This window comes from Drosophila albomicans, chromosome 3, assembly GCF_009650485.2.
Source record: "Drosophila albomicans strain 15112-1751.03 chromosome 3, ASM965048v2, whole genome shotgun sequence".
NCBI classification, from domain to species: Eukaryota; Metazoa; Arthropoda; class Insecta; order Diptera; family Drosophilidae; genus Drosophila; species Drosophila albomicans.
In genome coordinates, this window is record NC_047629.2 from 19,194,844 (window position 1) to 19,222,137 (window position 27,294).

At 37.7% G+C, this 27,294-nt stretch overlaps 1 protein-coding gene and 1 long non-coding RNA gene across 4 annotated transcripts in view; both read right to left on the bottom strand.

Moving 5' to 3' along the window:
* Positions 1-1,844: 1,844 nt before the first annotated feature.
* On the bottom strand, positions 1,845-3,744 carry LOC117570069 (uncharacterized). Its single transcript, XR_004572312.2, has 3 exons — positions 3,612-3,744; positions 2,384-2,629; positions 1,845-2,326 (listed from the first exon to the last, which is right to left on the bottom strand). It is a non-coding gene; the product is annotated as an uncharacterized LOC117570069 (long non-coding RNA).
* Positions 3,745-6,296: 2,552 nt separating this feature from the next.
* Positions 6,297-27,294, bottom strand: part of LOC117567621 (Krueppel-like factor luna) — a 91,373-nt gene continuing 70,375 nt past the window's right edge. For all 3 annotated transcript variants that reach the window (XM_052004389.1, XM_034247713.2, XM_052004390.1), the window contains exons 3-5: positions 16,152-17,595; positions 15,939-16,085; positions 6,297-10,488 (exon numbers count right to left, since the gene is read on the bottom strand). In XM_052004389.1, the coding sequence (XP_051860349.1) occupies positions 10,313-10,488; positions 15,939-16,085; positions 16,152-17,595 (1,767 nt within the window). In that variant the 3' untranslated portion in view covers positions 6,297-10,312. The remainder of the gene's footprint in view (positions 10,489-15,938; positions 16,086-16,151; positions 17,596-27,294) is intronic.

Sequence of the window (27,294 nt, forward strand, 5' to 3'; positions counted from 1 at the left end):
GAATATATAAAATGCAGTCGGATTATCTGGCTTTTGATGACATTCATGGAGTCAATAAAAACAAAAAAGTGAAGAACATAAAGAACATGACATACATAAGTACGTAGCATTAACATGCGATAAGCCTATAAGCGAATGAGCGTAGAGGAATGCAGGAATATATGCGAGTAATGAAATTAACAAGTGTATTTTCAGACGAAGGCGGAAAATTGCCACAACAGCATCGAATGATGTCAACAACATTTAACAATGCCAAACAACTGTAGTACGACAACAGTAACAAGAATCCAGCTATATGCTGTGCATTAACGTTTAAATTACCGTTAAGTTGGGCACACGGCTTACTGCCTGCAATTCATTTGTTGCCTCTGATATGCAACAGCAGCAGCAGCAGCAGCAGTGGAGTGAAAGGTAGGCTCCTTTTGGCTATATGACACAGGACTCGCAGGACTCGCATTACTCTTCCAATTGGCGGCGGCCCTTTTGCCAGCTTCTTGTACTCGCACTCAAACTCACTCTCGTATTGCCAGTTTTGTGGGTGTATGTGTGTGTGTGTGTGTGTGTACTCGTATTTATGCCGCTTTTAGCGTAAATGAGTGTAAGCTTGACTACAGTCCAGACATTCTTGTTTGCCATTGTTGCCTGTCGTTTGTCGCTTGTCGCTTGTTGTTTGTCGTCTCTCTCGGTCTGTCTCCGTCTCTCTCACGGTTGTCGCCTGTTTTTGTTGTCGCTATTGCTTGTCGCCTGTTGTTGATTTTAAATCTGTACACTGATAATGGCAATAACAGGCCGACAACGAGACCAACACCGAGACCGAGCATGGGCATTTTTTGGAGCCTGTTCAACTTTTGTACACTCGCAAAATAAGTATAAACTACACTTTGTGCCACTTTACATATTAATGCATATTTTGAACATCACAAAGTAAATAATAAAAATGTGAAACGCATGCCTTTATCGTTGATAAAAACTGCTAATGGTCGCATTTAAATGTTGTACTTGGAACGTCGGTTTTCCTCTCTTTTACGTTTCATTTACTGCACCATTTTTGGTCGTTTGTGTCGAATGTTTTTTGCCGAGTGTAGTCACTTTAGCAAATTGCATGGGGCAATGGACTGCATTATCAATTGTGCTTTCCAAAACAGCGAATGCGACAGCAAACGCACCTCAGCACATTTATGGAAAACACAACAAAACAAAAAAAGCATTTTACTATATAACAAATATGAAGCGATTCCAAATATATAAAGTGTTATAGACAGAAATTTGAGTACGCCATTTCAATTGTGGAAATTGGCATTTGAAAAAAGAAATCATTTATTTGCATAGCCCGTGAAATGTTTGTAAATTTGTGTTATGATTGAATATAGTTTCGTAAATAAATAAAATAAAATATAATGTCACATAAGCTAATACTCGCTTCAGGAATGTATTAAACTCCGAAATATATCCAATTTGTTTGCGGCTTTCGGCTTAAAAGTTCGACTTGAAAATGAAATGAGACCTGAAGGTTATAACATAGTAATTAACATATATATGAAGCAACTCCAAAAATATATAGAGTTATAGTGAGAAAATCTAGTACGTCATTTCAATTGTAGAAATTTGAATTTGCCAATGGATTTCGTTTATTTGCATAGACCATAAAATGTTTGTTAATTTGTGTTATGCTTGAATATAGTTTCATATATAAGTAAAAGCAAGTAAAATAAAAAGGCACACAAGCGACTTGCACTTCCGGAATATACTCAACGCCATTTTGTTTGCGGCTTTCGGCATAAAAGTTCGACTTGAAAATTTAATGAGACACTACTAACGTTTTAACGAAGTGATTTCGTGCGAGGGCCAAGACAACATTTTATTTCACCATGTCTGATTACCCCTACCAGACACATATTCATATTATATATCACATATATGTATGTCTGTGTATATGTAGTTCTTGCACACGCACAAACGCAACCACGAAGTCGTAAAAAGAGTTTTATGTTATTTTTATGGTGATGACAATTGAGTTTGCGTTTTTGCGTTTGTTTGCTTGCCACTCTTGTTATTGTTGTACTATACTCAACATGCATTTATGCACATATTCAGCATAAGGGCAGCACACACACACACACAACATACTGAATTCCTCCACTTACAAGACGACACCCTCCCTGATGCTGTCAATGTAGCTTCGCATCGCAATGCAAGTTTATTCAAATATTCGTTTTTGGTTAAAGACTCGTCAGGCGAAGTGTGCAAATGTGAGTGCGAGTTGCGAGTTCTACTTGATTCAGTTCACAGTTGTTGCCGCGCGCGCTTTTTTTTTGGGCAACGAGCTCTGTAAAATGCAAGTGTCAAATTATTGGCTGTAGTGAAATCCACACAAATTCGATACACTTCAAGTGCACTTGCCGCCAGCTGCCGAAATTTGTATTTCACGAGTCGGAGACTCCCCAAAACGGAACAGCACAGAACAGAACAGAACGCTATGCACCTGCGGTCGTTTTGGTCGATGGTTCAATTCGTTGCGATTTTATTCGATCTGCTCGTTTTGCTATTATTCTCGTATAATAAACGCTGCTGGCGGCATCGCCGAGGTACTTTTCAAATAGAAATCAGCCAGACGACGATACGCTGCCAACTGCAAAGAGTAAAAAAGTAGCAAGTAAGAAAGCTACACTCGAGTGTCCTCGACAGTGAGATACCCGTTACGCTTTCTGAATAAAAATACCAAATTAATAAGCCGAAAAAATACTAAATATATCCCTGAAGTGATACCAAATATACATTTTGGAATAATTCAGTATTTTTTTTTTTGCATTTTGTTTTTGGTCTATTTAAGTTATATGAATAATGATCTAACAAGTGCTGCCAAAATATAATAATCTTATAGTTTTTTAGATCTATGTGTTCAGATGGACAAACGGACAATGCTGATCAACAATATATGTACATACCCAGTTAGAAAAAGTTCCTTCTCATATAATACCCTTCTATCCTAAGGGTAGTGAGTATAAAAAGGAACCATTGTCAACGAATGAATTGAAACATTGAAATTTAGTGCTAGCTTATTACACTATCCACTACAACTATTTTGTGGGTTAATGCAAACAGAATTAACAAATGAGTTATCACTTCTAATTTGCTACTTTCTTGCAACTAATGGACTTTAGGATAATCGAAAATTAGTGTAACTGCTTTGAAAGGTCTTAAGTGGATTTCTACATTAAAGTTGCAAAGCATCCACAATTTGTTTCTGATACATAAAGGAGGTGTGTGAGTGTGTTTGTGTGTGTGTGAGTGGTGTTTAACAATGCCCTTGCCCAGACTGTGCTCATATGTGGTTTGTACAAGTAGTTTGTTGCTATCAGAGACGATGAGGCTGTGTAACCATTTTGCTCTCAGTATGATACGAGTATTCTATGGGATTGTCTGCAGTTGATGTCATTGTCATTGACAGTGCCAACTGTGTGTTATCTTATGTCGTCTGTACGCGTGTGTATGTGTGTGTGTTTGCCACATCTTGTTCTGCCAGTTGCCACAAGCAACATGCCCCTTTTTGCAGGACGCGTCGTGTGCTTGCTGGCAACACTTTATTATTATCTATTTAACTCTGAACTTACTTCGAAGCACTCTACAATTTTTTGGACTAGTTCTTTTCTCTTCGTTTTTTGGGGGGTTTACTACATTACTATTGATTTTGCAATTGCTTTTGTAAAATAACGAAATTAATGAAATGCTCGAGAGTGTGCTAGCTTTAAAGGGCAGAGCCAGCTTGTAATTTAAACTGAGCAAGTTCAGAGTGGGATTGGTAATGAACTCGTCATACAAGTATCTGTGTGGTAGAAGAACAGATACTTTCCGACTGTTTGCATGCTTGTGTGTGTGTTTACCTTTAGCCTCGTTTGCCTGACGCCTTGGCCAACAACGGCAACAGATTTGAGAGAGAGAGAGAGAGAGAGAAAGAGAGAGAGAGCAGGCAAAAATAAGTTAACATGTCGGGCGTTGAGCCACTTTGACAACCTACAAATGTGCAGAATAACGGGATACACATCAGCCACAACACAACACAACACGTCTGACATGCACACAAGCCTTGCATAAGGATACAAGAGAGAGTGTGTGTGTTGGGTGTGTGTGTGTGTGTGTGTGCTGTGCTGTGAGTGCACAAGTATGTACTGAAGAAAAATGAAAACTTTTTAAAAGTCATATTCCCCGTGCACCGCTCACAAAGTGTTTTGAACTTTAGAAACAATTTTGATAAAGATGCAGCGAACAACCTGAAGATGCTGTCAGCTTGGCTTACACTGAAAAAAAAAAAACAGTTTTATAATTTACAACTGACAAGAAAATATATTAAATTTTTAGATATTTATATTTATTTTTTTTATTTTTTTTTAATAATCATTCCCTTTTCTCGGTTTTGTATTACAACTCATCAATTCTTTTTTCTCTCTGCTGGTACTGGCAGCTTTTGTCAGTGCATTTAGTCAGCCACAAGCACATGGAGAATGAGATTCACTGTGTCTGCTGGTCATGTACGTAATTAGAAGTTTTGCTGCTAGCATAAAGTTAAAATGCAGCCCAGGCAGCACAGCGAATATAGTAGTAGAAGAATATGAGAACTTTTCATCTTCTCCCACTACATTTTGCTTACAACGAAATCTTTAGAAATGGTAGAGAACTGAGTGAAAATAAAAGACTTACATATGCTGGCACTGCAAAAGGGAGCTATGGGTTAAACTACAAGCGAATGGCTAAAAACTTGAATGCATTTGGACTTGGACCAGCATCAGCTTACATCTGATATTCTCCGACATATAACATACATATATACGAAGTTGCCAAAACAACCTCAATTGTAGTGACCGTAATGCAATTATGAACACAAAGTTAATAGTATTTTACATGCGTGTCATAAAGTATAATTATAAATTAATGCACAACTTTACACACTGTGGGCGTCAGTCGGAACTTTAAAGTCATTTCATATGCATATGCATTGGATTGCATTGTATTGCAATGTTGTCGGAAGCGTTATCGTCATGTTGTTATTATTATTCGACATTCCTTTGGGGCTAATTATGTGAATTGTTTGTGCAATGCTACCTGAAATCACAAGAGTTAAATATATGCAGCACAACCTCGCTCTCTCGCTCTCTATATTTCTCATTACGCAGCCCAATGTCAACATTATTTAAATGACAACACGTTGGTTATGTTTGCCTGTGTGTTTTGCGTTTTTTTTTTTTCAATTTTTATTTTGTGTGTGTTTCTGCTGCCGCCGCACAAATACATCATACGCCTCGTTAGCCCACCAATTAAAATTCAATTGTATTTTTTTTTTATATTTTTCTATATTTTTTCACAGAAATTCTCATCAAAATATCAAATTACGTACAATAATAGTTGTTATACGTTGAAAATGCCTTCAGTTTATACTTATACAAGAATAAAATAACGTTTCTAATTATGCCGGTTGTCGGTTGTCTTTTTCCATCTTTTATCTTCTGGTTGTTTGCTGTTTTTTTTTATATATTTTTTTTTGTGGTTTGTTGCTATTGTTGTATAATAACAAAATAAACTAATACTAAATACAAAAACCTCATTTCTTCTATAGGCATTTATCCTAATTAATTTGCGATTTTCATATTTGTTAATCAATTTTTCTTTATCTTTATTATACTTGTATTATTTTCTAAATGTCGTTTTTCTTTTATATTTTTTTCGTTTTTTTTTCGTGTTTTTCTTATCAAAATTTAATATAGAGATTGACAAAAAGCCGCAACAAACAAGCCATAATAATAATCAATAATAAATTGTTATACTTTCCATAGAATATACAATATGACGGCAAAATATGCTAATTTAATTAAATTCTATATTTGCAGAATTTGCAGAATATCAACTGATAAATGATTCAAACATATTTCGCTTGCTCACTGCAATGCAAGAAACGAATTTGCATTTGATAAAGAATAAATTATAGCAATTACTTCGGTTACTGTTATTATTCATTTATCAGAACCTATATAAATCAGCTCACATACTTGTATGCGTGTGTCTGTGTGTGTGTGTTTAGCAGCTCCACAAAGTGAAAAAACGAGATTTGCTTTAAGAATAAGCGTAAAAATACGCAAACATCAATTGCACATCAATAATAATAAACGCTGACAATTAGATTTTTGCTATTTGCTATTAGCTAAGGGTTCATTTTTAAGTTAAGTGTTTTTTTTTCTTTTTTTTGGTTTTTGTCTGTTTTTCATTTTATATATATTTTTTTTGTTGCACAAGCGTTAAAGTAGCCATTGTTTTTTTTTGTTTTTGAATTTGTTAGCATTATTACTGTTTGCTTTTTTATTTTAATGTTATTCTCCTTTTGATTTACATACATACTTATTGTAAATGTATTTTTAGTTTACCTGTGTCGAAACTTTTCTTTAATTTTGATATCAATTTCGCGACTTACTCGTAGTATGTGTGTATGTGTACAATTTAAATCCATTCCCCATATCAATTCATTTAATTTCAATTTATATCAATTAATTTAATTCATACGTGTATGCATAGGCTTACTTACATTTCAAAAAAAGCTAAATTAAGATCTTTATAAAAAATCTGTGTAAATCACCATTTGCTGCTGACCCAAGAAAATCGCTTTGCCTGTCATCCATTCTCCCTTCTCTTCATCACCAACTACTTAACATGGTTTCCTGTTTAACTCGTATCATAGTAAATATCCCAAAATAATGTACCAAATGTGTTTTTTAACGCTAGTTTTGTGCGTCGAACAAGTCAAATCATCATTATCTGGCTTATATCTCGAAATTCTTCAAATCGAAGTGAAGTGAAGTATCTAAAATTGTTTTAACTTTTTATACAGAATGCTGTGCCTTAATGGTAGATGCTTTGCATGCTCCTCTACTCTATATATGTTTTCTTTTGAATTCTTATTGCCTAGTACATTCACAACTTTTACATATATAGTTTGCAATAAATTTTTGTTTCACATATATATATTTTACATACTTATATAGTCTGCCATCATTTCATATCATGTATGTTTAACTTTTAATTAATATTTTCATATTTTTTTTAGTTTGTTTTTTTCTTTTGTATTTTTTTTTTTTGCTTGCAATGTAGTGTGTTTCTTGTATACGATTTGATTTAACATTAATCTAATTCATTTTACTAAACTATACACAAAAACTTGATTTATTGCTGCGCTTAATCGCTACACTTAAACGAAATGTTTATGATGGTTTATTTTGCCTAAATCATAGTTCAAAAAATATCGCAAAGCATTATGCAAACGAAAACTTAAAGAGAACAAAACAATTTTTCCATTACATTATTAATTCACACATTTTTGTATACCGTTTTATTACTAAACTGTAAATCTATAGAAAATGCTCAGAGATTATGCTCTGATCTTTTCTCATCTGCCTTGGATTTTATTTGTTTATATTTTTTTGTTTTTTTTTGTGTATATATACGAGTTGTCGTCTCGTTTACACTGCTTTGTTCTAGACAATAAAATATATTCAGTGTTTGTTTTCCATTTTAATATTAATTTCTTTTTACTTTGTAGTACTCTCTAGACTCACATTTAGCGTTTCTTAAAATTCGTACTTTATTAACTTTACAGTTAGCTTACGTATGACTTGTAGACAATATAATATCGTTTGCCAAATGGATAATTCGACTAATTTTACAGTCAAAAATGAGTTTTACAAGCGCGCAGACTTAACCAGAATGTTAAATATCAAATGAATTTAACTGACGTTGGAATAAATTGATATTTTCGATTTAAGGGCTTTAATGGGCTTATCAATACGCTGAAGAGTATTCGAATGCAAGTTTTTAATATAGAATATAATATATGACAATTTCTAATTTCTTTTTCTTATCATTTTGTTTTTGGGTTTCGTTCCTTTTTACATAATTTAATTTTTACCTTTGTTGCAATTGTTGCATAAACGTGGAACACCTCGTTGACCAGTCTTTTATTTTGTTTAACTTTTTACACAATTAAATTTAAAAATTTTGGTTTGCTTGACTTTTAAAATACGTGATTCATCATTATGTTTGCGTACAATTTGAATTTTCAGTTGTAAAATACATACATATGTAAGTATATATGTATATATATATATATATATATATGTGTATGTGTATGTGTGTGTCTATATATTTCATAGTTAGACTCCCATATTATTATATTCTGAATGGGGTTTGTTAGATTTTTCGATCTAGTTTTTAAAGATTCTCAATACAAAATATTCCTTCTTTGGGTTTCTTTCTTATTTGGGTTTTTTGTTTTTATTTATTTTTTGTTTTGGTTTTTCTGAAAAGTTACACTAAACTGATTGAAGCATTTTTGACACATCGTACACGTTTTTGTTCTTTTGGAGTTATTTAGACTTTATAATTATATTATCATCATAATCATATTCAGTGCATTTGCTTAAGTTTTGTTCTCGCATGGAAGCCAAAAGAGATTTTTTGTTTTATAATGGATAATTTGATTTTGAATGGAATATATATTTTTGTTGATGATTTTCTGTTCAGTGTGAGTGTTTTGTATATGTTTTAGTTGTTACACACAGAATTGAAATAACAAGGAGCATGGTTATTTATTTTTATTTTTTTGTATGATTGAGTGTCAATATACAATAGTTGTTGTTTACCTTCATGCTATGCCTTGTTAATCAAAAATAACTGTGCCTAATTGAAGACAGACGTTAGCAATATCTTCTCTGGATCACAGAATTTCTCATCACACAAACCACAATGCTCGAATAGAATAATTTTTTATACTCGTACTCTGTCTCGATGTATTTTAACTGTATACTTTGATGTCATGTTCACTTCTGTCATTAGGGTTGGAGAAAAGGAACTTCTTTAATGTATATTGTTAAATCAAATAAAGAAAAACAAATGCATAACTTTTATATGTTTTTATTTATTAAAAATAATTAATAATAATCAATTTGTAAACAAGACGAAATGGTAAATTAAATAATAAGCAGCACATAAAAACTAAGAAAACTATCAGCACATACGAATACGAATCAAAATTATAAAATAATGGTTGACATTGTCCAAAAAACATTTTCATTACAATTTAAGGAGATTTTCGTGAAGTTTACTAAATATTCTTAATGCGTTCTGCTGAAATTGAATGAATTTTGCTCTTTGGAATACATTTAAGTTAAATAAAAAAAAATTAAAATAATAAAAATAGTAAAGTGATTACATTTAATGAGGCACATAAAGAAGAATTTAGTTAAATTTAGTCTGAAAACAGAAAAATGAGCGTAAGAATTTGTTCAAGGAGAAGAAAAAAATGCTCGTAATACTTGTCATCACAAAACAATGGTGAACTTTCTAAATACAAATTAAATAATCATCAAACTAGTTGTCAACAATAAAAAATTTGTAGCGCCAGATTTTGTATTTATGCATTTTTCAATAAGCTTGGCAATTCACACAATAAAATCAACCTATACAACAATTAAATTACAAATTTAAATTATATTTATATATTAATTAAATTAAATAAAGTATGAAAATATAAGCATTTGATTTATTGTTTAAAACATATTTTGCACTTGTATTTGTTTTGTATTTTGTTATTGTTGTACCTAAGCCAGTATGACATATGATTTGAATTAACTTTAAATCTTGGTATATGTGTCCAACATATTTAATTTTAATTTTAGTTTCTTATATTTTTTTTGTGTTTTTTTTGTTTTTATTTTTGTTATTTATATAATCCCTTTTTTATTTTTGTTTTGGCAGTGTTTACTATATTTGTTGTTCTCGCTACAAACAAAACAAAAATATTTACACGTATTTTTCTTTACATATATATTTCTCTTTTTATCTGTTTTTGTGCTTCATAAGTTCTTGGATGACGATTGCCTTCTTTGCTCAGTTTTACTCTTTGTTGCTGCACTAAATTAAATTGCTTAGCTTTGGTAAAATTGTACAATATTTGTTTTGTCAATTAATTAAATGCATATGGAAATAAAAGTGTGTGTGTGTGTGGATTACTTAATAACTAAAAGAAAAGCAAACTTTTTCAAACATTACAATTAATTGAAAAAAAATATATATAAACAAGGGCAGCAACATGAACCTTCTTATGGATGCTTTGCTTGTGCTCTGCTGTGGTGTGATGTATGCATAGTCTGCTCTAAGAGTTAGAGTTTTATACCAGTTATTCGCCCGGTGTTTTGCATATTGCATGTTGCATGTGATGATGGCACACAGTTGATTTTCAGCTCTCTCTATCTATACTTTCGATTTAGATCTCATTTCACATATGGCGCTTCATGTGCAGAGCCAAATGATCTGAGCGCGAGAAGCAGCGATCGCAGTTGCGGCACTTGAACGGTTTGGCTCCGGTGTGTTTTCGATAATGTCGAGTCAGTTCATCGCTTCTGGCAAAACGCCACTCGCAGCCTTCCCAAGAGCATTTGTATGGTTTTTCACCTGTAATGAGACGAAGAGAGAGATTCTTATTAATACAAGTATTTGTACTTGTATTTGTCAAGTGTGCTCAAATGTGAGATATCCATTACTCATTTTACCAAATAATATACTTCAAAAACACGTAAAATATACCAAAGGCCGTATTTGGTATATCATTCGAATTGTCAGCAAAAACAGCTAAGACTCTAATAAGCGTAATTTGCCAAATAGAAGTATTTCTTAAATAACTTTCAAAAATTTGTATACGATCGTTCTTAAATTACCAGAAATCATAAATATTATTATTGCGTATACCAAAAAGTATAGCTCTATCTCTTATAGTCTCTGAGATCTAGGTGTTCATACGGACAGACGGACAGACAGTCAGAAGGACATGGCGATATCGTTTTGACTGTTGACTTTTATCAAGAAGATATATACTCTATGGGTGCTTGTTAGAGACATTTTCTGCCCTACAAACTGGTCGAGTAAATAAATATTTATGAATACAGTTTCGGGGACTTTAAAAATATTTAACAAATTCTTGCTGAGTATAATTAAACCTTTGCATACAATTGGGATGCGAGAAATATTTCTTTGGAGATTGCTTTATTCATGCTGTACCATTGTTTGCCCAACAAAATATGCATGAACTGAAGCCAGAGTAAACAGAAGAAATACAGTGCACAAGGCTAGGCAAACACACAAACAACGTAAATTGAAAATAATTAAAAATGAAGAACTAAAAACGAGGCAGGCAGCCGGAGCAGTGGCTAACATCGATGCCAGGGAAAACGATGTGCCAAAACGCGTATTTCTTTTGCCAACATTTTTGGTGCGTGCCAAAAGCCTCAAAGGATGCGGGAAAATCAGCAGCTAAAGCGCAAAAAGCCAACCAGAGATCCAGCTCTCGACCAGACCCAGCAAAAGCAGTTGCTGCCAGGCAGGCAGTCAGGCAGTCAGGCAGGCTGCCTAGTCGAAAAAGGAAAAGGAAATGCAGAAGTTGTAATTTCACACAAAAGTATAAAACCTAAAAGTGCGCAAAAGAATGGAACACAGCACAGCACAGAACAGCACAGCACAGAACAGCACAGCTGTGCCAGCCACGCAAAAAAAGAAAGAGAAAAAATGGCAAAATTATTTGAGTTTAAAAGACAAACAGCAGCCGAGGCAGGAAATTGCCGCGTTGCCGTCGTCGTCGACGTTTGCTACTGTTGGAGCGAAAGCAAAAGCATAGGAAAAATGGAGCCAGATAACCGACAAAGTAGACGACTGCCAAGAAAAATGCATAAAGCTGAGTGGAAAACTTTGTAACGCACACCACAGCAGCTTAACATATACACACACACACACCAACGTACACGCGTAAAGAGGGACACACATTCGCACGGCTTAAGACTTAATGCATGCGGAAATGTGTGATATTTCCGTGCTCAATTTCACATTATGCACTTGCGGCCAACTTGGTGAAACAAACGACCAAGGCAACGGCCCAGCTTCGAGTCCAACGCTAGCCAACGTTAGCCAACGGCCATCAGCCAAGAGCAGCGGCAAACAGTCAACTGTCGACTGGCGTTCTCTTAATTTCCATTTGTTTACTCTTGGTCCATTGCTTAAATGAGAAGCGCTGTCCAGCGGCGTCGGTGCAAGATAGGAACATTTCTATCCTCTGTACGTGTGAGTGTATGTGTGGGAGTAAGTGAGTGTATGTGTGTGTGTGTGAGTGTCCTGCCACTTGCACTTTGGCATGTTGTCAGAACTGTGAGCGAGAAATCGAAGCAATGGCTATAAATAAAATGGCTGCCCGGAAAATACAAACACTTCTATGTATATATAAGTGTGTGTGTGTGTGTGTTTGTGTGTGCGTGTTTGTATGTTTGTGTGGTTGGCTGGCTGTTAAAATGCTTTGGCTTTGACTTTTGGCATTTTTTCGAACGCCTTTTGGCTCTGGGCTGTGTAAATCAGCGTCAATTGCACAAAGTGCAGGTCGCACAGATACAAATACGACCCAGGAGTCTCGTATTAAAGTGCATTTCAGCAGCACACATACGAGCACTGTCCTCTCTCTCTCTCTTTCTCACTCACTTTTGTGCACATGCGAGATAAAATATCCACAGAAACAGAGAAACCGCTTGGGCTATTTGGCAAGCAAATGCAACTGAATCGAAAACGAATCGCAATCGCAATCGCAAAACGCTGAGCTGATACCCATTTTGGGGTTGGCTTTGCTGGCGGTCGCTATGCAAGAGATTTTAATTGTTTGCCCAGCGCCACTGTGATTGAGTTTGCCCTATAAATAGGTTACAATGTTTGCCAAACCTACAATAGAACGCCATCGCGGCGTATACTCATTTCTTTTTTGTTGGCATCAAGTATACGACCCACTACACATAGAATTCTTAATCAATGCGATCATATTTAAAGCAATAAATTGTATTAAAGTTTGCTGCTTAAAAGACATTTCGTTCCATTGTCTTGTGGTCGCTCTGCTTCTCTCTCTCTCTATTGTGTTGCAACCGCAGTGTTAATTTATTGAAGGGAATATAGTTAAAATTTAACCCCGGCTATACATCTCAATACCCACACGTACACGCCTTTCTTACGCTGTTGATAGTTTCAGTTGCAGAAGTGTGCTTATAAATTGTTTCAGACCGAGAGCAGCTAAAACTGCAGCCGATAGCGTCGGGAGTAGCTTCTTAGCACAGAAAGACAGAGAGAGAGAGGGAAAGCCAGTTAATATTTTATAAATTTTGCTAGCGTTGGAATTTAATGTAAGCGGCCAATAGAAAAGAATGCTCCGCCGAGACATGCAACGAATGGGGTAGAAGAAACAGCGCTTTGGTATTCCTTTCATTGCATGCTATTCCTTAACTTTTCTTTCTTTTATGCCCTGTGTGCCTGCCTTGGCTTGACTTGGCTTGCGTTGCCTTCTCGGCTTCTCGGCTTCTGCACTCAACACAATTTTTATGGTCTGTTTGCGTCTTTTCACTTGATTGCACTTGTAATCTTTTCTTGGCTGCAACACTTTCCTAACCCCCTACTCCCTCTTTATCACCAGCCAAGTATCTGTGAAGCTCTCGTCGTATTTTCAGCTGAAACGCTTAACTAATTGAAATCTTTGGCGCACTGTTCGCATTTAATGGCAATGCGAAAAGCCCTATTATCGATACTAAATGGTAATGTAGCATGGCCATCATATCAATCTGGTCTGGCATTAAATCTACAACTGTTTATTGCTTTTAACAAAAAGCAAAAAAAAAAATACGATTTAATCCCTGGCTCAAAATTACGATCGCTTCTGTGAGTAAGGTAAAAAGCATTTCCATTTCAATAAAAAAACGGCACTCATAAATGCACGATTGGTCACGCTAATCCTGTCGTAAAATATTCACACATTTTTGAGTTGGATCTCTTAATTGTTTGACTAACTAAATGCATGCAAATTGAAAATAGCAGACAGCAGCAGCAAAATAAAATACGTTGCAAACGCTTTCGAAAATCCCAAATCAACTTAATGTATACACCCAACACAGTTCCAGCCCAAACCTAAGCCCAGTCCCTAGCTCAAGTCAGCAAGGCATTTGGGTATTTAAATAATAGGTAGTCATTAATTATTCGCATGTTCCCAGCTACCTTTTTAGCGCGACGAAATTAAAGCAGCGGCTCTAATCAAATTTTTCCCTTAATTTGAGAAAAAAAAGTATACGCAATGTATTACATTTTTCTTTAATTTCATTCACCGTATAGTAGTCAGTCTCCATGGCATCATTAAAATAATTACTTTTTTGGGAAGCGCCACCTTTGACAAGCGTATTTAGATTTTTAAGAGTCGTCGGACACTGAGGTTGCCCTGATGCTTTCGGACAATCAAATGGTTTGATCTCTTTTATATTGCCGTTGGAGAAACCTTTTGCTTTTAATATATTTAGTCTGCCGAGGAACACGTGTAATTAATTATGGCATTTTTATCACAAGTAAGTTAGTTGTGCATGCATTTATTTGAGAAGCAAAACCCTCTGATTTTATCCACACTCAAGGAACGTATCGAAAAAGTTGAGTTGGAAAGTTTGTCTTAACACAAATTAACACTTTTACGTACCAACGCGGATGCCTGGTTGGTGTAAGAAAGCAGTAAAACAAGCCAATATGGCAAACTCACACAATAACAGAAATAACAATAACTACAAGTTGTAAGTAAACAAGCCAAACAACAGGGTCTCGTAGTCCAATCAGGCAGGCCAAGACCCCTCTCTGCTCCTGCTTATGCTGTGTTTGTTTAAAAGGTTGTTTGGCTTTTTGATTTTTTTTTGTGCTTGTTATTTTGACGAATTAACAAAGCAAAAGTTTTGGCTCTCAAAGATAAACTGTAAATTTTGAGAAAAGCCTTTATAGAAAAATTGTTGACTCTAAAGTATTTTTATGAAATCTCAAGTTGCTCTTTGTTGCTGCTACTCGCAAACAGTTTAACAACAAACGGAAATAGCTTTAAGTCTTGATTGTTAAGTGAAATATTTACGCGCAGCACGTTTTTGCCAAGTTAACTGCTATTTGTGGGCTAAAATTGGATTCAAATTAAATTGAGAAACTGACACACAAAGTTTTTTATTACTTATAAAACTTCCTTCACTCTTTGCGTAAATTAAAAAGATCGAGCGCACAGTCTAGTTTTTTTATTGCTCGCGAGGGTATTAAAAATAAGTATGCAACACTATTTCGATGCCTACTTAAAATGGATTTTAATTTGCATTCTAAAACCCGATGAACACACACAAACAAACACACACAAGGGGGAATATGTGTAAAGGTTGCACAAGAGCACAAATCAATAGATGAGTTCCCCTGCGTGTTCCCTCGTCCTCTTGTCCTGCAGCTCTTATCCTTAAATCTGTGACGCTGAATGTGGCAGCAATAAAATTACATTTCATCGTTCGGTTTTATCTACATACGTATGCGGTAAAGTGTGTGAGTGCGCGTGTTACCAATATTTCATTTTTGAATTATGCGATTTTTATTGAAATTTCAAGCCTCGTCTACTGTCATGCGAGGATGTTTTTGGTTGCTCGCCCGTTGCACTTGACTTTCGGTGTATGTGTTTTTTGGACATCGGTCGCTCGGTCGGTCGGTTGCCTGTAGGGACACTGGGACGCATTGTCAGCCAACAATGCCACGTGTCACTTGTGTTCTACCCTGTCTGTCTGTCTGTCTGTCCGTATGATTGTCTGTCTGTCTGTGTGCTTGTGTTCGGTATTCTGACTCGACGCTTTAGTGTTGTTATGTTGTTGTCGCAGCATTCTGATTTATTAAGGGAAACTTCGTTACCCGTTACCCGTTGTATGTTGGTTTTTGGACAGCAAAATTGTTGAAACCATGGTGCCTAATGAATTAACCATAGAGTCATGTAATGAACACCATTCTCACAATTATGCAAAGTTCTATACATGCATGTATTTAAAGTGTTTCTCAAAACGTACCAGTATGAGTTCTTTGATGCGCTTTCAGATGCGAACTCTTCGTATACACCTTCTTGCAGCCCAGAAATTGGCATTTGTGTATCCGACGTTTCGCGTCCGGACTGTGATCGCTGTGAAGCTGGCGCGGGTGATGATTTTTGGTAGAAGCTGCAGAGTAGAACATTTGATTAGTACGATACACTAGAAACGAGCAGGATGCTTATTAATACGCACCAGTTGTGGATTTTTCCGCTCTTGATGTTACTACGGCAATGATTTGAGGTGTCGGTTGCTGCTGCTGATGCTGTTGCTGTTGTTGCACTTGTGCTGTTGTTGTTGATGGCTGCGGCATTGGTGTTGCATTGCCGGCATTAGAACTGTTGTTGCTGTTGTCCTTGTTAGCTGCTGCACTGAGCACGGCAGCAACATTGGCATTGCCATTGTTTTGCATTTGTATAACACGTGCGAGGCTGATGCCAGCTGCTCCAGGTGTTCCATTAGCGGTCGTAAGCCGTACGATTGTGCTGCGCGGAATGTTGCTATGGTTGCCCGATGCCGAATCAATGCTGTTGCTACTGCTAGAGGAATTGCTGTTGCTGCTGTTTCCACTATTGCTGTTGTTATTGCTGCTGTTGCCACTTGGGCTGCTATTGCTGCTGCTAGACAAACTGTTGCTAGTTGTGTTGCTGGCTTTGCTGAGCGCCTGTGGCGATATGCTTAAGTGTTGTACTGCTAACTGTTGCTGCTGCTGCTGCAGCTGCAACGTTGTGGCCTGCGTCAGTGTTGCATTCTTGGCGCTTGGCATTTGGCTGGTGAAGTGCAGTATGGCGGTTGCGGGTGTGGAGTTTGATGTTGCTGCTGCTGTTGTTGAAGCCTGCTGACGTTGTTGTTGCTGCTGCTGCTGCTGTTGATGCTGTTGCTGGCGCTGTTGTTGCTTAATAAGCGCCGCCAATTCACTGGCATCAATTTGCTGGGATCGCTGTTGTTGTTGTTGCTGTTGCTGTGGCTGTGGCTGCTGCTGTTGCTGCTGGGGGAGCTGTGCATAATTGTGGCTGCGCAGGCTGGACTCGGGCGAGGAGGGCGGCGTCAAGGTGGGCAGAACAAAGTCATGACTCTGGCCCAAATGATAATGCCGCTGTGTTTTGGCCTGCACCACACGCACCTTAATTGCCGGCGCTGTGCTGCTGCTTGAACTCAATGTGATGGTGTTGCTGCTGCTACTGCTAATGCTCACACTACTGTTGCTGATGTTGCTGCTACAGCTGCTGTTGCTGTTGCTGCTGCTGCTGTTGCTGGTGGGCGTCATATTGCCAGCACTGCCGATGCTCGGATTGGGCGAGATGGCCGATGGTGGCGCAGCGAACAGCACGCCCAGCTTCTCATCACAAGCTAACCCATGGGCCGCATCCTCGTCATCCTCGTCGATGCGCTCCTGCTTCACAAGCACAGCGCAACTCAATGCCTGGGAGCCGCTGCTGTCCCACGATATACGCGAACAGTTGGACGACACCGATGAGGTCGTCGAGATCGTGTCGAGGCTCTCCTTAATCTTCAGCTCCTCGAGCAGGCGTGCCGGCGTCGAGAATATGTCCCAGGCCGTATCCAGATCCGTGTGCATTTTTTTGTAGCTCTGCAACTTTGGCTCGTCGCGCAAATAACGCTCCAGTTCGTAGCATGTCTGTAAAATGGAATAAATTGAATTAGAATTTATTTTAGCGCACAAAAAATGGAATGAAGTAGATACTATTTAAAAAGTCGCTACACAAAGTTCACTTCTTTCATTGCGCGACTGAATGGAGCCCCCGAAAGTTAATGGCTGTGTGCGCCCTCAATTCAATTTGCCATTAAAATTACAGTGGAACATTTTCGATGCAGCTCAAGAATTTTCAAGCACATTAAGCTGATAATTTAGTGGCTTTTGTCGCAGTTACTCTACTTGCCTTTGTTGTTGCTGGTTTCTCTTACTGTTTCGGTTTCTGTTTCTGTTTTTGCTTTTAGTGGGCTCGCGTAGCCCTGACGCTAATGCATATACACAAACATAAGTTGTAAATTATGTTTTATGCTCATGCGCATTTACAGGTAATCATTTTTCTGTAAATTTATGGCATTGCATACTTTTAGGCGGCAAATTAAGTGCACTTACGTCAGCTATTGGATCATTTTTTTCGCTGCTGTGGTTTTCCATTTTATAAAAGCTTGTATATAATGCGAACCTATTTACACAAGTTCTCTGATAGTCAAGTGTTTATCGGTTATCACTTTCAATGCATTAGACCTTACAAGATATTAATACCTTATATCTGACCGCAACTTTTCCGCACAAATATCAGCAACATGTTGCTGCTTTCGACCCCTTTTAGCAAGCAATTTGGGTGGAAAAAAAAGGTACGCAGACAACCACTTAAAGGTGCCACAAATTTCAACACCCAGACACACACAGTCTTTGGGGTTTTGGGAAACTGGACACCCCTTTAGTTCAGTTAAATAAATCTTATTAAATGCTATGTAAAAGCGAAAAATCAATGAGTTGGAATAAATAACACAGTTGGTGGCTCAAACTGACATTAAAGTGGAAATTACGCATACCACGAACATTTGCTTAGCTTTGCATTTGCTATTTCGTATGCGAAATATACTCGGTAAATCACTTAAAGTGTTATTTCAAGAAAATAATTGCAACACATAAATTTCTTAACCCTTCCAAGTCGCCAAACAAGTTGCGTGTGCGATTTACGAGTGGTGGAGCGGCAGCAACAATAACAACAGCAACAACATCAGCAACAGCAGCAAAAACTATAAATGGTTTATGAATCAGCACTATGGCGTTGGCGTCTCAACACGTTCTAAGGGGTTGGACTAGAGGGTTTTATGAGTGTGGGGGACTAGTGAAGGAGTCGCCGAAGCAAGCTCATGATTAATGTGCGGCTGCTGCACTTAGCTTCCATTTCCTGGCTAGCACCATTTCAGACAGACAATGCAGTGCAATCTTTTTGCTCGAATCTAAATAAAATGTAAAAATGCATGCACGATGTTGGCGCTGCCTCTGCCATGGGGAATTTGATATATTGTTTAAGTATTCGCTGGGAAAACATGCACAAAACACACGCTGCCCACTTGAAGCGAAACGCAAATATCATAGTAACCAACTCATGGCTAAAACCAACACAGCCATCCTGCAGGATGCTATCTGGAATGCCATTTTGAGTTATGTGCCACGCCGCCAAAGGCCCGCGGCAAACAAATCACGTGGCCAACGAGAGGAACAGGTCAAAGATTAGGACGCGACTTTCAAATTGCTCTGGCGGCGAGCCAAAAACAAAAAAAAAAAAGTGGAATACGAAAGTGGGCAGCAGGTGGCAGGACGCTTTCAGGTGAGCAGCCAAGCATGGATTAGTCAAGGAAAACATTTTGAATTATTGATTGATTGATGCTTATGTCTGATTAGCTTATAATGGCAAGTGGAAGCCTGTCTCTTCGCCTGAATGAATACGTCAATCTCAGCTTCAAATTATTTAATTTTCAATTTTGAGCCAGCAGAAAATATTTGAAGCTACTTCTAAAAATGATTATATAAATGCTCGAAATAAACATCGATAATATTATATTATGTGTTGTGCCAAGTTCATATATTGACAATAACAAACACAAGCCGAAAGAGAAACTTCCGTTTTGGCTGGTAATCAATATGAATACGCCTGGTAAAGTAGTAAATACAAATGAATATCTCGAGAAAGGGAAGGAATTATCTGCCAAGTCTTAAGAGCTGGTGTCAATATATAAGCTCATTCACTGATGTGTGCCGCAAAAACTTTTTGCGTTCGCATAAAAACATTTTTCCGCAGCTCATTCGTATTTAATAGAAATTTATTTACACTGCTGTTGTGTTATTTTGTTATGTTGTGTTGTTGTGCTTTCTTTATCCATGTGAGTGTGTGTGAAACACTTTTGCACACTTTTTGCTAAGAATTTATGTATCAAGTGCTCAACATGGCTGGTAAGGGAGCTATGTCAGGCCAAATGGCAAAATCTATTGCGCAAGTTGGCCAAATAAAAAAAATCTTAATTTCCTTTACGTCCATTTACCGTATGCCCTGCTGTCACCATATTTTTTCCCTCTCTATGTGTGTGTGTTTCTGTGTTTGTGTCGTTTCTCGGTCTTAAATTGTGGTTTTCATTTCCGTTTTAACTTTTGTTTTGCGCTTAAGATGATGACAGTTTCGTCGCGACTTACGCGCTACATTAAGCAGCTTCGTTTTGTTTATGTCTTGCTTTTGGTTTTAGTTTTAGTTTCTGTCTTAGCCATTTAACCGTTGTGGTTAATTAATTTCGTCAAACGAATTTAAGAGTGGATTGATTTTGCTATATTCTTGAGTTTTAACTTTGTTAAACAAAGTTGTCTTTGTGCTAAGTTTACTTAATTAAAAAGCACATTCAGTATTTAATTTGATTCATTAAATAACAGTTTTGGAAATGATTTAGTATAAAAGCACAATGCTCAGCAAATAAAATTGAATCGACAACATATTTGCGCAAATTGGATCTTCAAAATTGCCACTCACCCACACACACACACACACACACACACACACACACAAGCTTTTTATTTGGCTTTAAACGCTTGGGATGAAATTAAATTGAATTTAGCCTAGGCAAATACAGTTTGCCATATGCAAACATACATTAGGGGAGAGCGATGGAGTCAGAGTCGGAGGCAAGTGGATTGAAAGGCAGAACATAGAACATAGAACATAGAACATATGTGTGCTCAACTGTTTTCCATGCTAATGTTGAATAAAAGCATGCGATTAAATTTAATTATCAGCATGTTTATTAAAATCTACAAAATGTGATATAGCTAAGTCTATCGTGCAATTGGGAGAGATTTTGAGTATTTGCTGGCACACACACACACACACACACACTGAGAAAGACTGACTGTGGGTAATGTTTGCTTAGGCCCCGCGGGACGCCACGCCCACATATAGAGCGAGACAGTGAGTCGAGTGATAAGGACGGGCGCAACATATTTAATTATGTGTGTAATTGAAAAAGACGCAGCGGCAGTTAAGAAACACGTCGAAGACGCCAACTACGCCAAAAAATCTTGTTAAGGCTATTATGCGGCACATGTCCTGGGCGCTGCTCCGGGATTACGTATACGCCACGTATGTGCGAGTATGTGCATATGTGTGTTTGTGTTCGTTTTGTGCCTGTATATTAGAAAGATATTAGCCGACGCCAGCCAGCGGCGACATTGCCTGCGGTTTTCATTTGCTACTCCAAGAAGCATCTGCTAACTTGTCGAAAATTATGCTATACACATACACACTCCCCGATTGTATGTGTGTGTGGGCTTGTTGTTTTTGGTATTATGTCATTTAATGAGCCATAATTCCAGAGAGCTTCACTTCATAGGCCCCCCAGGATGTGCGCGGCATTTCTTTTTACTTTTATTTTTCCTCCTTTTCTTATTTTTTGTTTTTGGTTTGCGCCCCTTTTGGGGTTTGCCATTTTGAATGTTTTAATGAACGAAATGTAATGAAATTATGCTGACAATTAATGTCGTCAGCATTTGCCAGTGACCATGCCCTGCAAGCTTTAACCATTTATGAAGCTTTTAGACAGACAGCCAGACTAATAGACATTATCATAGTCGTAGAATTAGAGCTTTAAATATATGCTCGGCTATATTACAAAGTTCGTGCCATTAAGATAGGAAATCAGAATAAATGAGACTTTAATTTCGTTATACAAAAAAAAGAACTTAACGCTATGTAGTGCAAACTTATAATCGAGTAAGTTAAATCTATTTCTTGTACTTCGGATTTTGTGCATTTTTTTTTTTTTTTTGTATGTATTATAGTATCAGAGTGTCAACTAAGTGATAGCTTAATGCAAGTACAATGGCAGCAATAAACAGTAACAATATCAGCAAGTCACTTGGCTTGCCAATAACAAAGAGACAGAAACAGGCGATAGGCAGCTGGGAGCAAGCGAGAGGTAGTAAATGTTGCAGGATAATTGAATTATTGGCATTATCAGAGCTTTGCACACAATCACGTTCTTGCACTGTATACATATATATATGTATATGTATGTATGTATGTATATCCACTTGAAGTCACATCACAAAGTGCAATGAGTTGATTTACTACTCGGCTCGGCTCCCTTCTTGTCTTTAGATAACTATAGCACGAAGCGTTCTTGGCTTCTTCTCTTCTTCCGCCTTCCGCTTTAAGTTGTTATTGTTGTTGTTGTCTCAGTCACTTATTGTTTTTGTTCTGGCTGCTGGCTGTTGGATGTTGGCTGCTGCATTTGTTGTTTGTTTTGGGGGGCGTAAAGTGCACTTAAAGTGCCACAACATCAGCAGCAATAGCAACTGGCACCCAACTCAAGTGTCTGGCACAAAAAGCGTTGCATAATTTCAGGCATTATGCTAATTTAAAAAGTTGCCGACTGCTCAAGCAACAACAGCAGCGGTAACAACCTTTCTCATAAGTAGTTTGAAACAAGGAAACAGCTGCGAGAAAATGTGGGGGACGGTGGGGGAGGCGTAGAGAAATGAAGCGACCGACGTTGATCACTTTCGCCTTGGAACGGAATTTGCTTTTAAGCAATCGAGAACCACTTCAAAGCGAGACGAGTGTCACAACGGCAGCGCCTAAAAGTATGCTACGTATAAAAAATGTGGAGCAGCAACAAGGGTTGTTGCTTGGGCTTTGGGTGGTTGGATGGTTGGGTGGCTCTTGCCTGACGCAACTAATGCGTCGTACGCGCCGTTGAATTTAAATGAGGAATTAATGCGTACATTATTTCTGGTCGCTTCTCTGGCTGGCTGTGTAGTAGAGTAGTGTAGTCGTAGCCGAAGCCGAAGACTCTCGCTGTAACAACCCCAAAAACCACCAATTTCGTCTTCCCCCTCCTCCTCATCCTCCACATCCTTGTAAGTTTGTTCGACTGGTCTCGCCTCTTGTTCTGTTTCGTTCCTTTGCTTTCATTGACTATACAAACAGTTCTTCCAGCTTGACGCCGCATTCATTTTGCGTTCACTTTTCGCCACACACACACACGCACACACTCTCACAGAGCGTTCGATTTGAGGACACCAGACACCCGGCCGTTCTGCTGCCTGCTAAGGTCCTGCACAGATCCTGGGATCTGTCAGAACGCCCTTGTTATTAGCTTTGAACTTAGTTGTCATTTGTGTGTGCCATACACAAATTGCGTCGTTCTTCGTCTTCGTCTTGGTCGTGGCCTCCAGTCTCGTTTACGCTTCACTTTCTCATTTTGTGGCATGTTGCCGCCTTGTTTTGGTGGTGATGGTGATGGTGGTCCTGCTCCTGCTCCTGCTTCGGCTTTTTGTTTTTCCATACTGACTAAATGACACTTGGCGCAAATTATAACGCTGATAATGATAATAAACAAATTCTATGTTCTCTTTACCAAGCGCCAACAACTGGCGAGCAAACTCTGCGTCAATCCTGTGAACTTTCGTGTGCCCTTTCCGTACAGGATTTAATAAAGGAATTTGTTGACTTGATATTGCTGAAGTAAGTACAACAACTACTACTACTACGACTATTATTATTAAACACGTTATGCTGTTAATTATATTTACTTTACAGATAAATTAAATGTCCTGACGAGCGATAGAGAAGCCTCTGCCTAAACAATATCATAAGTAATGAAAACCCATCCCGTCGTGTGTGTGCCTAACAAACATTAATGGCAAACGCAACAGCATTTGTAAAACATATACATACAAATTGGAAGAAATGCCTAATAACTGAACTGAACACACACTTGCCTCGATTCTTCAGCTCCGCCCTCTGTGTGACAATAAAAACTAATTTTTTGGGGTCACATTAAAAGAGGGATACAATGTAAATGACAAAATAAGCACACACCCGTACACACACGTTCGAAAAAAGCTATTCCAGCAGCTTGGAGAAAAACTGTCGAGACGAGAAAATGTAATTGTGCTTTTCACTTTTTATGGCAGACCCCGAAAAATCCTGAATCGAGAATCCTGCATGCAGTATCCTGAAAAACCCGCACAAGGTAGAACATTCACAATGTCTATTACCCGTACACACACACACACACACAGAGGCATCAAAATGGCTTTTGTGACCATCTCCATCTCCCAGCTGCTTGCCACTTTATATCCCCATGTAAGCAGAAATGTTTGTCTAACATTTTGTGGCTTACAACTATCATGGCTTATGATATTGACCCAAAACATGTTTAACAACGCATTTTATCTGAAGGCAAATTCTTGATTTTATGCTTGTATTTCGTGTGCAATGTGCGTAGCTTGCTGTTGCTGCTGCTGTTGTTGCCCTGTATCGATTGCCAGTAAAGATAAATACTAGCAAATTTTAACACAATAGATTTCCCTCTGATAGTTTGCAACGATAGCCAAGAGAAATGCCCTTAATGCCATGGGCTTATATTCTGTGTGTGTGTGCAAGTTGCTTTCAATATTTAATACAAATAATAAAATGGAAGACCAATTTAAATAGTCTAACTACTTGGTAGCAGAAATCATATTATCAATACCAGACAAGCACTAGTATTATTGATCTTAGAAATGGCTAAATTGCTTTTTCATGCCAAAGAAATTCCAACTTGAATAAATAGTACTTTGCACAATTGGTGTTCAATATAAAAAAAGGTAGGTGAATCTTTTTAACTTTTGCGCAGAGGAAAATTTGCATTATCATTTCGAATTCTATTGCACTTCTAGTGGCAGTTGTTGAATGCGCCGTGTGCCATTAGCTGCACTCCATTACACCAAGCCACCATCAGGACGACGTTTATGTTGTGCAGCAGTAGAAGGAGCTGCTCCTTGCTCCATTTTAATCCATTATTCTGACGACATAAAGATTTAATGAAACGTAAAGCTGAGTAATTGCTGAAAAAGTGCTGACAGCTTACAATAACAACACGGCAACAGCAACAGCAGCAGCAACAGATGGTTACTGACTGGTGAGTGAGCTACCTGTGGTGCCAAGTGCTCTGTGTGTGTGTGCAAAGAGAGTGAGAGATTTACCTGGCGGGCTGACTGGCTGGCTGGCTGACTGGCCTCAGCCTGAAACTGAACTCAACTCAACTGTGTGGTATGTATTATTGCTGTTGCTGTTGTCACTGCTGTTCTTGTTGTTGTTGTCATTGTTGTTAGTGTGTTAGTGGCAATGGCAACCTGCTTACGAGTGCTTCAAAAGTATCATCTTGCAGTATTTCCAGATTTATTTGCGGCTCCGTCTAGTGATTTAACCAGAGCTTAATTTCCAAGACTACCAAGACGAAGAGGAAGCCATAGAATGTTGCGTGAGCCGATTGTCACACAATAAAAAAAAAACTCAACGTCGCTCGTCCAGAAACAGAAGCGCACAAATGCAACTGGTGATAATGAATGTGCAATAAGAATGCAATGACGAACGGTCAATGAACTCGCAAGAGGTTCGCTAACGTTAAAAATAGTCTTGGTCCAAAGTAAAGTACTAGAGTGGCTAATTTCTGATAGCGATCTAGCAATAAAAAATGCATGTACAACTCTAGTACAATTGCAAAACATTGGGGAAAATCACCTTTCAACTCTTAAGCTGCCAAAAAGTAACTGCAGCAGAAGCTTTGCAACTACAAAACCATAAATAAATGTGTGCAAATGTGTTGTTGCTTTGTAGTCCGCTCTGTAGTCAAGTGTCTCCGGCTATTCACAAACTGGCCAAGCTTTGCATGCATTTCGCATTCATTTTTGGGCACTGCGACTGGCCCAGCCAGCAAAAACCATTTCACTAAGCCGCTTAGCCCTTAGCTGGCAACTGGACAACAGGCAACCCTTGACAGGGACGAACCGAATATTATGGTTTCGTATGCTGCTGCTGCATAGCTATTAAAAAGCAATTGCACAGATGAGATTGAGCCTACTTTCTGGGGCTTTGATTCGGCTACATGTCATGTCTGTAGTCTCATGCTTTGTTCTTTTGTGTGTTCAAAATTAACGAGAATTTCCAGACATGTGATGCCTGACATCAAGCAATTTTATAATTATTTACAGCTAAATGATTTCTCTGTCTGTCTCTGCTGTGAAAAAAAACCAAAAGCAATTGACAGAGTGAAATACTGTTTTTTCAGAGTGTCAAAGATATTTGTTTTAGCCAATAAACATTTGAAATTTAAAATTGGAATGATTTTTAATAGTTGTTTTTGTAATAGTCGTCAGTATAGAAAATAAAAATAAAATGTATATTCTTTACAAATTCGGAATTATACTCCTATAGTCTAGCTTTCAAAAGCCCTGTTGTGTCTATAATTGAATGTGGAAACAATGCTTCAAGCTTTTCTGATATCTACCCTCATACAAAACAAACAAGGCTGCAAAAAAAAAGTGAAAACGAGGTAGCAAAATAAAAGAAAAACCGGAACAGAATGGTTGCTGTCAGTTGTTTTTGCCACGTTCATTCGACCAGCAGCAAAGCTTTTAGTTGCTGCTCTTCGGTTGCTTCGGCTCGTTTCACACATTTTCATTGCATACTTTTCAGCAAATAGGACATGGCTTGCACTCTGGCACAGAGGCAGAGGTACTTGATACGCTCCGTGAAATTCTATTGATACATGGAAAACAAGCCAAGAGTACGAAGTACACTGCAATTTACACATGCTTTTTGTGCTCTAGAAAATAGTTCGAAATAACAAGTTCTAGTGGAGTGTTTTGAATTTTTTTTAAAAAAGGGCTTATTATAAGAAAATAAAAATAAGTAGATATATAATTCATTATTTGCCAGAACTTTTTTCTTGTGGATCAACAACGCAATATTTGTTATTTGTTATGTACGAGTTTGCAGCAACCCAAAGGCATCCCAAGCACATAAAAAGTTAATATATATACACATGTACATAACTAAAAAAGGCCGTACTGAAAAAAACGAAAAAACAGCAACAAACAATATATATATATATATATTTTTTTTTTTTTGTGAAAAAAGAGAACGAAATAACGAAAAAACCGGAAGGAATCCCAAAGCCCAAAGCAAAAAGCCAACTGAGGGACCAGAACACAAAACACAGAGCAGAGAAGACAGACCTAACAGTCCGCACACCACAATGTTGAAAAGGAAGTTGCTTAATTAAAAGCGGATATTAGCAATTACAAGCCACAGAGCGAGAGAAAATTGTACAGAGTCCGAGTGCTAGTCTGTGTCCGAATACGAATACGAATACGAGTCTGTGTGAGTCTCCAGTTTCATGCCAATGAAACGGAAGTTAACGAAATGCCATTCAATGGCAGCAGAGCTCCATCTCTTTCTCACTCACTTTCTGTCTCTTTTTCAACGACCAAAATTGAAAAGGAAGAAGTGATAAACAGAAAATT